This window comes from Peromyscus eremicus, chromosome 4 (genome assembly GCF_949786415.1).
Source record: "Peromyscus eremicus chromosome 4, PerEre_H2_v1, whole genome shotgun sequence".
Taxonomy (NCBI): Eukaryota; Metazoa; Chordata; class Mammalia; order Rodentia; family Cricetidae; genus Peromyscus; species Peromyscus eremicus.
In genome coordinates this window covers 4,847,307-4,860,237 of record NC_081419.1, presented here as the reverse complement: position 1 = coordinate 4,860,237, position 12,931 = coordinate 4,847,307, and the positions used below count along the sequence as shown (strand labels likewise).

The 12,931-nt window shown below is 52.1% G+C and overlaps 1 protein-coding gene across 1 annotated transcript in view; it reads right to left on the bottom strand.

Moving 5' to 3' along the window:
* Nucleotides 1–12,931, bottom strand: part of Prrx2 (paired related homeobox 2) — a 40,081-nt gene continuing 27,150 nt past the window's right edge. Inside the window, exons 2-4 of the mRNA XM_059259023.1 lie at nt 3,148–3,335; nt 1,589–1,767; nt 1–426 (exon numbers count right to left, since the gene is read on the bottom strand). Of these exons, the coding sequence (XP_059115006.1) occupies nt 291–426; nt 1,589–1,767; nt 3,148–3,335 (503 nt within the window). The 3' untranslated portion in view covers nt 1–290. The remainder of the gene's footprint in view (nt 427–1,588; nt 1,768–3,147; nt 3,336–12,931) is intronic.

Sequence of the window (12,931 nt, the reverse complement as noted above, 5' to 3'; positions counted from 1 at the left end):
TCGAGGAGCTTAAGAAAAATGGTTTTATTCCTTAAAGACAAAAGCTTTTTGGTTTTAATACATAAGTGAGTTCCTTGGCGGACTCCTGTTCCACCTTCTGGCCAGGCCACTCCAGGGACCTCAGGCCACAATCTCAGCCACCACAGGCACTTCCAGTACCCAGCAGGCCTCCGGAACTCAGGAAGCTGGGATGAAAAGAAGGCACAGGAGAGGCTGCCCAGTCCCTCTGGGCACTTCCATTGCTGCTGTCTGTCATTGGGTCAGGAGGAGGCTGGGCCCAGCGCACACTGTCAGTTCACTGTGGGCACCTGGCTGTGGTGGAGGCTGAACTCTTTGGCCTTGAGGCGCAGGCTGGCAATGCTGTTGGCCATGTTGACCCCGGGGGTCGCAGGACTTGAACCTCCGGGGCTGTAGGGAGGCACAGAGCTGGGGAGACAGGAAACAGAGGACCCCATTGGTGCATCTGGCTAGTCCTACTTCCCTTGACAGCTCAGGGTGGCCCTGGCCAGGGGCAGGAGACAAGCATCTAGAGGTAGCACTGGGTCAAAGGCACCTCCCCAGCCCGATGGAGTGCCTCACATCACTATAATCCCAACATCGGGGATGCTGAGGCAGGAGGATGGCCTAGGCTAGCGTGTGAGACCCTCACCTTTTGTTTATTGGCATTCTTCTCTGGATCGAGACCCTCCTGAGAGCGGGACATGTGCTATGTCCTGTAGCAGTACTCTGTGCCCAGTGCTTTCGGGTGAGGATGGATCAGGGAGGGAGGTTGGTAACCCAGGAGCCACACAAACTAACTGACCCAACATTCCCTCCCAGAGGTTCATGGCTCCTGCAGAGTCATCTGTGCAGGTGAGGGGATGGAACTCCTAGAGCTTTGGAATTTGGTGGCCCAACTCCCTAGCATCCCCTCCTTTCCGCCTGGCCATCTTGGAGGGAGCCATATTTTTTTTTAAAGACTGACTTTACTTTGTATTTATATGTATGTTTGCCTACATGTATGTCAGCACACCACATGAGTGCCTTGTCCCTGTGGAGTTACAGATGGTTGTGAACCACCATGTGAGTGTTGGGAACTGAACCCAGGGCCCCTGTGAGAGCAGCCAGTGCACTTAACCTCTGAGCCATCTTTCTAGGCCAAGGAGGGAGTTTATTTTGTTTGTTTGTTTGTCTTAAATAGCAAAGCTACTCCTCTACATGACTCTAGACCCCGACAGGATCACAGGACAAGAAAACCTACCCTCAGCACTCCCAGGCTGGAGGGTGGACACAGGGCACTGGCTTGAGATGCTTCCTTTAGCCTTCTAGCTACCTCAGGGTGGAGCCCACCCTTTGCTCTCCTCCAGGCTCCACATGCATGCACATACACACTGCACATCAACACTTGTGTGGACACACACACACACACACACACACTCATGATCCTGTGCATACTTGCGCTCTCATATGCAGGGTCTCACACCCACATGCGCTGTCATGTATACACACTCATCCATACACCATCCAAGCTCTCCCCAGAGAGGTGGCCTTAAAGATCTCACGGGGCTCCAGCTGCCCCTGCTGGCCCAAAGGAGCTCCCCAATCTCACCTGTAGGGGGATGATGCCGGCCAAGACAGATAATCTGGGCTCAGCGTGGTAGGTCGGGGAGCCACGGGCTGCTCAATGGCAGCCTCCTGGCCATAGGACTTGAGCAGCGAGGCGGAGCGGGTAGCCAGCATGGCACGTTCATTCCGGCGAAACTTGGCACGGCGGTTCTGGAACCAGACCTGAGAGGGAGGGCGTGGCAAGTAAGTTCTGGCAGATAATGAGGGGACCTACATCCTTGTGGATCTGGACACATGACTACTACCCCAGCCTGAGCTGGTGGCTTCATTCTCAGACCTTTTGACTCTTCCTCTAGAATGGAGGTGATCAACAGTGCCAGCAGAATGTGCTGAGAGTAGGACCCATGAAAAAAAGGTCAATGGACAGGTGAGCCAGTGGGTAACAAGGGAGGTGGGCATCCAGGGCAGAGCTGGCCAAGAATGTCTAAAAAGTTAATAATTTCTTTCTTTCTTTTTCTTTCTTTCTTTCTTTCTTTCTTTCTTTCTTTCTTTCTTTCTTTCTTTCTTTCTTTCTTTCTCTTCCTTCCTTTTCTTCTTCTTCTTCCTCCTCCTCCTCCTCCTCCTCCTCCTCCTCCTCCTCCTCCTCCTCCTCCTCTTCTTCTTCTTCTTCTTCTTCTTCTTCTTCTTCTTCTTCTTTTCTCCTCCTCCTCCTTCCTCCTTCTTCTTCTTTTCTCCTTCTCCTCCTCCTCCTCCTCCTCCTCTTCTTCTTCTTCTTTTGAGACAGGGTTTCTCTGTGTAGCCTTGGTTGTCCTGGAATTTGCTCTGTAGACCAGGCTGGCCTCAAACTCAAGAGATCCACCTATCTCTGCCTCCCAAGTGCCTCCCAAGGGTTTACAGGTATGTGCTACCACTGCCTGGCAAAAAAAGTTAATCATTTCTTTGCCAAAAGCTTCGTGCTTGGCACTGCTCTAGGCTCTCATCTGTATGTGTATGTGGTGCATGCATGTGTGTGTACATGTACTCACATACATGGGTGTGTGGCGGTCAGTGGTCAATGACCACTATTGGAGCTCTATTCTGCTCCACAATTTTCTTTTTCTGTCTATTTGTTTGTTTGTTCTTTTATTGAGAAAGAGTCTCTCACTGAGCCTGGAGCTTGTCTGTTCTAGACTGGCCGCCAGTGATCCCCAGGATCCTCCTGTCTCCACTTCTCCAGCACTGGTATTACAGGGGTACGCCGCCTCCCTCAGCTTTTTACATGGATGCTGGCGATCTGAACTCAGGCCTGCATGCCATGGCAAGCATTTTACCTGCTGAGCCGTCTTCCCACCCCGGCTCTACTTTTACACACACATCAGCTCCCTGAATCATAACATAGCCTGCATTGTAGGTGGATCTATTTGCAGGGAAAAACTGATGGGATTAGACCCCTCGCTCCTTCCACGTCACTGGCTGTAGCAAGGCTTCCATCCGAGCTTCGTTTTCCTGGCCCCAGGTGCTCTGAGCTAACCCCTCTCTCCCCTGGCAAGTGCCTGCTCCTGGGCCACCAGTGGGCACCAGGGATGTGGGCTCTCTGGGAGCCTCTGGATGGGTCCTACTTACCTGGACACGTGCCTCGCTGAGGTTGACCCGCCGGGCCAGCTCCTCACGCACAAAGGCGTCGGGGTAGTGTGTGCGCTCGAACACTCTCTCCAGTGCCTGGAGCTGGCTGCTGTTGAATGTGGTTCGGTTCCGTCGCTGCTTCTTCTTTCGTTTGGTGGCATGGCCACGGCCCGGGCTGGGACAGTCACCTAAGGGAAGGTCAAGGGTCAGCAGAGTGGCTGCACTGTGCTCACAGTACCCTTGTGATACGTGGGGTCCCTGTGGCCCTGTCCAGGGGTGTCCACAGTATCAGCCATCTGTTCCTCTTCCATTGGCTTTTCTGTTTCTACCTCTGCAGGTGGCCTGACCTGAGGGTTGGAACATGTCCTCTTAGCTAACCTGCTACCTTTTGCCTTTGTCCATTTATCACTCACCTGCCTACTAGTTTATCCATCCATCCACCCATCTGCATATCCATCTACCCATCTACATATCCATCTACCTACCTGCCAATTCATCCACCCATTTGTCTATCCACCCACCCATCTATCCACCCACCCACCCGTCTGCCTCTCCATATGTCCATCCATCCATTTATCCATCCATACATTCATCCATTTGTCTATCCATCCATAATATCCATCCACCTCTCCATCCATCCACCCACTCCCTCATCTATCCATGTATCAATCCATCTGTCCATCCATCCATCCATCCATCCATCCATCCATCCATCCATTTGAGATAGTGTCTCTCTCTGAACTAGAGCTGGACAGACTTTGTGGTCGGCAAGCTCCCCAGGATCTGCCTGTCTACACCCCCCACCCCCATGCTGCAGTTACAGGTGCATGGGCTTTCCACATGGATGCTGGGGACCTGAACTCAGGTCCCCACGCTTACACAGCAGGCATTTTACCACTGAGCTACCTCCCAGCCAGTGCCGTGTCCAGCTGAGACAGGAGGGTGCAAAGCAGAGCGGAGGCCCCGGGTTCCCCAGTCCCGAGCCCCGTGGTTCATAAGACTGCATCATCATGGTTCAAACTTGAGGCCAACAAGCATGCTGCCATGCCACATGCGCTGGGGCTCTGACTGGGCTGTTTTATTTTCTAATATTCTGGAACCTTCCATTTCAGGTCTGCACACTCGGCTGTTTTTCCCTCTTGTCCTCCCTCTACCTGCAGGAGCCAGTTCTTTAATTAGCTTTTTTTTTTTTAAGATTTATTTTATGTATGTTGGTGTTTTTTTTTTTATTTTTATTTTGCAATACAATTCAGTTCTACATATCAGCCACAGATTCCCTTGTTCTCCCCCCTCCCGCCCCCCTCACCTTCCCCCCAGCCCGCCCCCCATTCCAATCTCCTCCAGGGCAAAGCCTTCCCCACAGACTGAGATCAACCTGGTAGACTCAGTCCAGGTAGGTCCAGTCCCCTCCTCCCAGGCCGAGCCAAGGGACCCTGCATAGGCCCCAGGTTTCAAACAGCTGACTCATGCAATGAGCACAGGACCCGGTGCCACTGCCTGGATGCCTCCCAAACAGATCAGGCCAATCAACTGTCTCACCCACTCAGAGGGCCTGATCCAGTTGGTGACCCCTCAGCCATTAGTTCATATTTCATGTGTTTCCGTTTGTTTGGCTATTTGTCCCTGTGCTTTATCCAACCTTGGTCTCAACAATTCTCGCTCATATAAACCCTCCTCATTCTCGCTAATTGGACTCCCAGAGATCCACCCGGGGCCTAGTCATGGATCTCTGCATCCAGATCCCTCAGTAGTTGGATGAGGTTTCTAGCACGACAATTAGGGTATTTGGCCATCCCATCACCAGAGTAGGTCAGTTCGGACTGTCTCTCGACCATTGCCAGCAGTCTGTTGTGGGGGTATCTTTGTGGATTTCTGTGGGCCTCTCTAGCACTTTGTTTCTTTCTATTCTCATGTGGTCTTCATTTACCATGGTCTCCTATTCCTTGTTCTCCCTCTCTGTTGTTGATCCAGCTGGGATCTCCCACTCCCCCAAGCTCTCTTTCCCTCGACCCTCGCCCTTCACTACCCCCACTCATGTCCAGGCTGTTCATGTAGATCTCATTCCATTTCTCTGTCGTTGGGCGATCCCTGTGTCTTTCTTGGGGTCCTGTTTTCCAGGTAGCCTGCCTGGTGATGTGAGTAGCAGTCCAGTCATCCTTGTTCCACATCTTGTATGTTGGTGTTTTGCCTGAGTCTGTGTGAGGGTGTCAGGTCCCCTGGAACTGGAGTTACAGACAGTTGTAAGCTGCCATGTTGGGGCTGGGAATTGAACCCAGGTCTTCTGGAAGAGCAGCCATTGCTCTTAACCACGGAGCCATCTTTCTAGCCTTTTAATTAGTTTTTGCTCCATCCCTCCAGTATTGTCTTTTTTTTTTCTCTCTCTTACTATAATACAATGTGTGTAGTATTTTCTTTCTCATCTAGGGAAAGTGTCGTTTGCACTGTCCACGCTCCCCGCCCCCTGCACTCCTGTAACAAGCCTCCCCGGGACTCATTTATTCAGCTGGTGAAGGGCACCTCTTGCTCCTCTTCACAGGGCACAGTACTTACTCCTTAGGCAACTGTGCTGTGGTTTGTTCACGGGTCCTCATGATGGACACTTGGTGAGTTTCCAGTTTTTTGAAGCTAAAAGAGTATTACAACGAATCCCCCACGAAACAGGAGCGTGTGTTTTTGCTGTGCACATTTGCTACCGATTCCTAGAGGTGGGGGTTGTGGCCAGTGAGCAAGTGTTGGGTGTGGCCAGGACCCTTACAGGCCTGTCCTGGACGCTGCCCACCACTGCTGCTGGGCCATTAGAACCTGCTCTCAGGCGTCTTTGGGATTCTAACCCATACTCTGTATTTTGTTTCTTTTTTTTTTTTTTTTTTTTTTTTTGGTTTTTCGAGACAGGGTTTCTCTGTGTAGCTTTGCGCCTTTCCTGGAACTCACTTGGTAGCCCATGCTGGCCTCGAACTCACAGAGATCCGCCTGCCTCTGCCTCCCGAGTGCTGGGATTAAAGGCGTGCGCCACCACCGCCCGGCTGTATTTTATTTCTTTAGTGACACATTCCTCCCTGGTTCTGATACTCACAGAAAACCTTGTGGCTTGGGGGCAGACATTTGCCTGGCCGAGGGGAGGCCCTGGGCTTTGTCCCTAGAACTGCACGAGAGCAGGAGTGCAAGGGCTCACAAGAGAGTGCAAGGGCTCACAAGAGAGTGCAAGGGCTCACGAGTGTGTTAGGTGAGGGAGAGGGAAATGAAAAGAGGGGCCAGCTGGATACCTCAGTGGCCAGGGCACTTGCAGACAAACCTGACTGTCTTGAGTTCAACCCCCAGAACCATGTGGTAGGAGGCCAGAACTGACTCCCATGAAAAATGTCCCCGACCTCCACAGGAGCACTGGGGCACATGCATCCCCCTACAACTGTGCACATACTCACAACATAAATAAAAATGTAATTTTGTTTTTGAGGCAGGGTTTCTCTGTATAGCCGTAGCTGCCTTAGAACTCTCTGTGTAGCACAAGCTGGCCTTGAACTCACGGAGATCCTGAGACCTCTGACTCCTGAGTGCTGGGATTAGAGACCCATGCAGATGCATACCACTGCGCCCAGCCCCTGATCCCACTTTCAGTGTGTCTGTATTCAATGCTGGGGATGGAGCCAGGGTCTCAGGCTCCACCAGCAAGCACTCCACCAAGCTACAGCCCAGCCCTGCAGACGTTTTTTACCAGGGGTGCTCCTGGGGCTACCAGTAAGTTAGGGAGGCTAGTCAGTGTACTCCAGCAACAGGCCAGTCCCGCCCCCATGTCCAGGCATCCTCTGCTCCAAAGTGCACAGGGCTGAGTGACAGCAGAAGTTTGTGTGCAGTTTCCCTCTTTGGGAAATTCTTGCAAACGTGAACCGACCGTGCGGGAGTGCAGCAGGCTGGTGCAGGCTGGCCTTGTCACCTGCTCCCCTCCCCCACTTCCTTGTCACTCCACACTCCTGTCCGATCTTATGAGGAAAGGCTAAGATGGATGAGTGTGCCTGGTGCCTGGGAATGTTCCCGTCCCCACCCCACCCCCTCACCCCTGGACGGGAGAGAAATCCTAAACCGAAATAACTAAGGCCGGGTGCTGAAAGAATGTCAGGTGGTGAACAAGAACCCCAAAGTAGAGATGGAAGCTTCTGGAACATGAGCCATCCCCAGAGCTGACTTCCGCCCTCTCCTTCAGGCATCGCCGCTTGGGCACACACCCAATGCAGGAGGCATTTCAGCCAAAAAAGGAGAGTTTTTCTGGAAGTTTCTGAGCAATTGGAAACTGGGGGTGTTTAAATTAAAACCGTTTTTGCAGGCTTCCCCGCTGAGTGGCTGTGGGAAGAAACAATGGCACTTGAGGCCAGATATCCTGGTGGTGACTTATAGCCAAGACTCTGCCCAGGCCCCTTCCCCAGGGCCACAAGGGCCCATCAAGGGGCTTTAGCCAGTGCCCCCTAGGGGCACGACAGCAGGATAGTTGGAGGCAGAACACTCCAGAAAAATCAGTCTGAGCAAGAAATGATTTCAGTGGCCTCCCAGCAAAGTCCAGCATGGCTATGAGGTGCTGAGCCACTTCCCACATGGGAAAACTGAGGCTCTCAGGCTCTCTCATTCCAGGCTGTGTAGCTGGGGTTGGGACCCATGTCCGCTGGAAGGCCCAGTAGCCCCATCCCTCCAAGGTCCCCTCCCACAGCCACTTCACTCCCAGGCTTGGTGACATTGTCCCAGCTCTCAGAGCCCATATTGATGAACCTCTAGCCTCTGTCATCTCAGAGATGTCCACAGCCTCCACGACAGACCTGAGCAGTGTCTGGTCCCTGGAGGAAGTCTCCAGAATGGGAGTTTAGGGACAGTAGCTACTAGCTCTAGTACTCAGGCTGGTGTGAGCTGCTAAGTGTCCTTAGTGCAAGAGCACAGACAGGCGTTGTTCAACAAATGAGGACTCTGTGTGACAGCCTGGTCCTCTGGTCCCTTCCTTCAGAGGTGGAAGGATGTGGGACTCAGCACTGCAAAGCCCAGGCAGCAGCCCCCAGGGCACAGCCCTTGAGGCCACAACTCTAGTCCGGCGAGGGCCACTGTTTGACCTGCTTGTCACAGGTTCCTGCTCTGAGCTCCAAGCTTGGCTTCAGGTATTTGGAAAATCAATCAGTTCTCTCCGAGCCCCAGTTGGTGTGCGTGCCCTGTCTCATCCCGGCATCCTCTCTCTCCTGGGCTGGTGCTCACTGGGTGGGCTGCATCCCAGAAGAGCTTGCATGCAGTCTCCTTTGGCTCCAGGACCACTCTCTGCTTCCCGCATGTGATTAAACACATTTAAAGATCACTGTGAGAGATCGCACATTCCAAGGCAGCCTGGTCTACAGACTGAGTTCAAGGTCAGCCTGAGCACGTTAGTGAGAATCAGACACTAAAGAAAAAACAAGAGGCTGAAGGGTGCGGCTCAGTGTAGAGGCACTTAGATGAATGGGCCTGGTTCCACCCCCAGAACAGAAAACAAAGAAACAAAAATAAAATAAAACCAAAGGAGCAGCCGAGAGGTGGCGGTGCACGCCTGTAATCCCAGCACTCAGGAGGCAGAAGCAGGTGGATCTCTGTGAGTTCGAGGCCAGCCTGGTCCGCAGATCAAGTTCCAGGACAGCCAGAGCTGTTACCCAGAGAAACCTTGTCTCAAAAAAAAAAACAAAAAACCAAAAACAAAAAAACCACCAAAAAACAAAAAACAAAACAAAACAAACAAAAAACAAGCAAGCAAACAAACACAAAATAAAACCGAAGGAGCACGAAACAGAATTTACAAAACCCAGATCCTCCCATCAGCACCCACTGCTCTGCTGAGGTTGGGTCAGAAGCTTGAGACAGGGGTGGGGGGAGGTGGGGGGCCAGCTGCGGCTTTCAGTCTCTTATAACCTAAGTGACACTGTTCCCAGTGACATCGCAATGACTGAGTGACGGGCACACATACCATTTGTTTGCCTGACTGTGACCCAAAGACATTTAAAAGCCCTGCTCGCTGCCAAACATCCAGTGTCTCTCTGCCCTGTGTGCCCGTGGTTCTTCTACTCTGTGTAATTTAGGATCTCAATAGCCTGCAGGGAATTAGCTGAGAATTCTTCGGGAGACAAATAAACTTAGCCCGCCCACCCTGCCTTCCTCAAGTGCTGTGGACACTTCCAACAGTCGTCTGTGCCTGACCCTTGGGCTGCAGCGAGCTCCAACCCAAATAAATAAAGTTTATTAATTAGCATTCATTCTGACCAAATGAGCTCCATCCCCCGTGATCTCTGCCAACGCGATCGGAAAAATAAACCACTGGTCCCAGGGACCTTGACGAGGATTTAACAAATTAACACGAGGCAGTCCTCAGGGGAGGGGAGGCTGCGAGAAAAGTCCATATTACAGCCAAGGACAGAGCAGGAGGTGGCACAGACTGGGGGTCCTGGCTGAGGTTTCAGGAGCTCCTTGGTAGAGACCAGGTTTCCTCTGAAGGGCCTAGAGAAGAAAGGCACGTCTTTTGCCCTGGGTGCTACAAATCGAGCCACAGAGGCAGTGGCCGGGTGGTGGGGGGTGGAGTGGGGGGGTGGCTCATCCGCAGTGTTCCTTAGCACGCATGAAGCAGGTCCACCTGGAAATCCACTCAAACCTCGTGTGGCTATGTACACCTGCCAACCCAGCACCAGGACAGGAGAGATTGGAGGACCAAAAATTCCGTCATCCTGGGCTACAGAGTGAGTTTGCGGCCAGCCTGGACTCCATGAAACTTTGTCCCAAAAAACTAGAAAAGAGAGCGCTGGAGAGACGGCTCAGAGGTTAAGAGCACTGGCTGCTCTTCCAGAGGACCTGGGTTCAATTCCCAGCATCCACATGTCTGTAACTCCAGTTCTAGGGGACTCGACACCCTCACACAGACCTGCATGCAGGCAAAACACCAATGCACGTAAAGTAGAAAATAAATAATTTTTTAAAAAATGCAGAAACTAGGGGGAGGTTGCAAGGGCAGAGGGCAGCTATGAAGGAACAGGGAAATGGATGCTATCGAGATGATGTGAAAGTCACAAAGAATAAATAAAAAGGAAAACAAAAAAAAACTAGAAAAGAACAAGAGTGAGAGTGGAGTGACCTGGCTGAGGAGGAAAGGGACCTTAGGTCCAGATCTCAGGTCCGTCACTAGCAGTACGGCTATGCATACGGCCATGCATACCCTTTAACCACTCCCTGCCCCAGGAGTCAGATCTACAAAGTGGCAACAGCCAACTCACAGGGTTTCTCTGTGTAGCTTTGGTGCCTGTCCTGGATCTTGCTCTGTAGACCAAGCTGGCCTCGAACTCACAGAGATTCACCTGACTCTGCCTCCCGAGTGCAAGGGTCTCTGTCTTAGCGGGGAGTGGAGCTTTCTGGTTCTTCTCTCCTTGCAGCCCACTGCGGGGCCTGGCACACGTCAGTGTCCGCTAAGCACTGAATGTACAAATGAGTGAATGAGGGGCCCCTGACAGGCCGGGGAGGACTTCAGAGTCTGCCCTCTTGTCCAGGGCCGCAGGCTTTGCCTTAAGGGACCAGAAAGTCCAGGACTCGGAGTCACATCAGTACAGGGCCTGGGGCCCAAGAAGGGATATGCCAGCTAGGGTCCAGCCCTGTCCGCCATGCCCAAGGACACCCTGCCTTATTAATGTCTAACCAAAGCTCAAGACAGGGACACGGATTTACAGTCACCAGCCCGCAGAAGGTGATAAACCACCAAGGAGGGAAGACAGGTTGAATCCTGGGCAGGTTGAATCCTGGGGGTCTGTCCCCCATCTCATGGCACAGGAGGTAAGAACCCAGGGCCATAAGCTGCCCTGGCCTGATTCTGGGGTGCCTAACCCTTTCAGCAAATCTGAGATGACCTCCTCCCCCAAGCATGGCAGCTGCTTAGCCTACCTCAGGCCCCCCAAATTCCCATCTGCAGTGCACAGGGTCTCTCTGGTGCCAGAGGCCTGTCTTTAATTTAATTTTATTTTATTGGTTTTTCGAGACAGGGTTTCTCTGTGTAACAGAGTCCTGGCTGTCCTGGAACTTGCTTTGTAGACCAAGCTGGCCTTGAACTCACAGAGATCCTCCTGCCTCTGCCTCCCAAGTGCTGGAATTAAAGGTGTGGGCCACCATTGCCTAGCCAGAGGCCTGTCTTTTTTTTTTTTTTTTTTTAAGATTTATTTATTTATTATGTATACAGCATGTATGACTGTAGGCCAGAAGAGGGCACCAGATCTCATTACAGATGGTTGTGAGCCACCATGTGGTTGCTGGGAATTGAACTCAGGACCTCTGGAAGAGCAGTCAGTGCTCTTAACCTCTGAGGCATCTCTCCAGCCCGAGGCCTGTCTTTTAAAGGCATGATACATTGTGCACATTTCTATGGGGCCAGAAAATCACAGGGAAGGGCCCAATGCACCAGTAGGAGCCCTGAGCAGGAAGGACAGGCCCCTTCCTGCCACAGGACCTTTGTACTTGCTGCTCCTGTTTCCAGGGCATCTGTCCCATTCTTCCCTTTGTGTCTGGCTAACACATACTCATATTGGGCCTTCCTGGTCTGTCCAGAAAGGCCTGCCCAGCTCCCTGGCTGTGACCAGTCATCTGTCTTAGGCTCCTGGACCACGTCCCTCAGCAGTTGAAGAAAGCTGTTACACAAATCCTAAATGGTCTTATAATAAAAACCGGGAGCCGGCCGGGCGGTGGTGGCGCACGCCTTTAATCCCAGCACTCGGGAGGCAGAGCCAGGCGGATCTCTGTGAGTTCGAGGCCAGCCTGGGCTACAGAGTGAGTTCCAGGAAAGGTGCAAAGCTACACAGAGAAACCCTGTCTCAAAAAAAAAACAAAAAAAACCCCCAAAAACCGGGAGCCAGACATCAGGGTGAAAGCTGAAAGATCAGAGAAGCAGAGCAAACCACAGCCACCACCTCTCACCTCACCAACTCCTCAGCCCGACAGAGCCTCTGAAAGAGCGCGAATTCCTGTCTCCTCCTGCCTTATATTCCATTCTCTACCCAGCCACATCACTTCCTGTTTCAGCCTTCCTAGTGCTGGGATTAAAGGTGTGTGATCCTGAGTGCTGGAATTCAAGGTGCGTGCCACCACTGCCTGGCCTCTGCAGCTAACTCTGTGGTTGGCTCTGTCCTCTGATCTTCCAGTGAGCTTTATTTCTTAGATTACAGATGTATCACCACAGAAAGTGTTTTTCTCTCTGCTTCCTGTTTGTACACCTCATTCGGCTCTTGCCAACAGGGAGGCAAGACACATGCAAACAAGGAGAAAAGCTGAATTTCATTTCATCAAAATTAAAGACTTGCCAGGCGGTGGCATGCACTGTAATATCAGCACTGGGGAAGCTGAGGCAGACCTTCGAATTCAAGAGCAGCCTAGGCTATGCAGACAGACCCTACCTCCAAACTACTCCACCCCCGCGCATGCCAATTAACAACCTTGTGAACATCCCTGAAAAAAGGTAAAAATATAACTCACAAAATGGGCTGGGGAGGCGGCCCAGGGGGTGAAGAGCTCGCCACGCAAGTGAGTGAGGACCTGAGTAAAGCCAGAAGGAGGAACCGCTGGCAACCTCAGCAGCCCCATGGTGGAGAAACGGGGGACAGAGCCCAGAGAATGCCTGGAATTACAGACCAGCTGCCCTGGCACACAGTGAGAACAAAACACTATGTCTCAAACAAGGCAGAAGGTGAGGCTGCTTTCTGACTTCCACCCATGCACCATAGCATGTGCACAGCCTCGCACACACACACACACACACACACACACA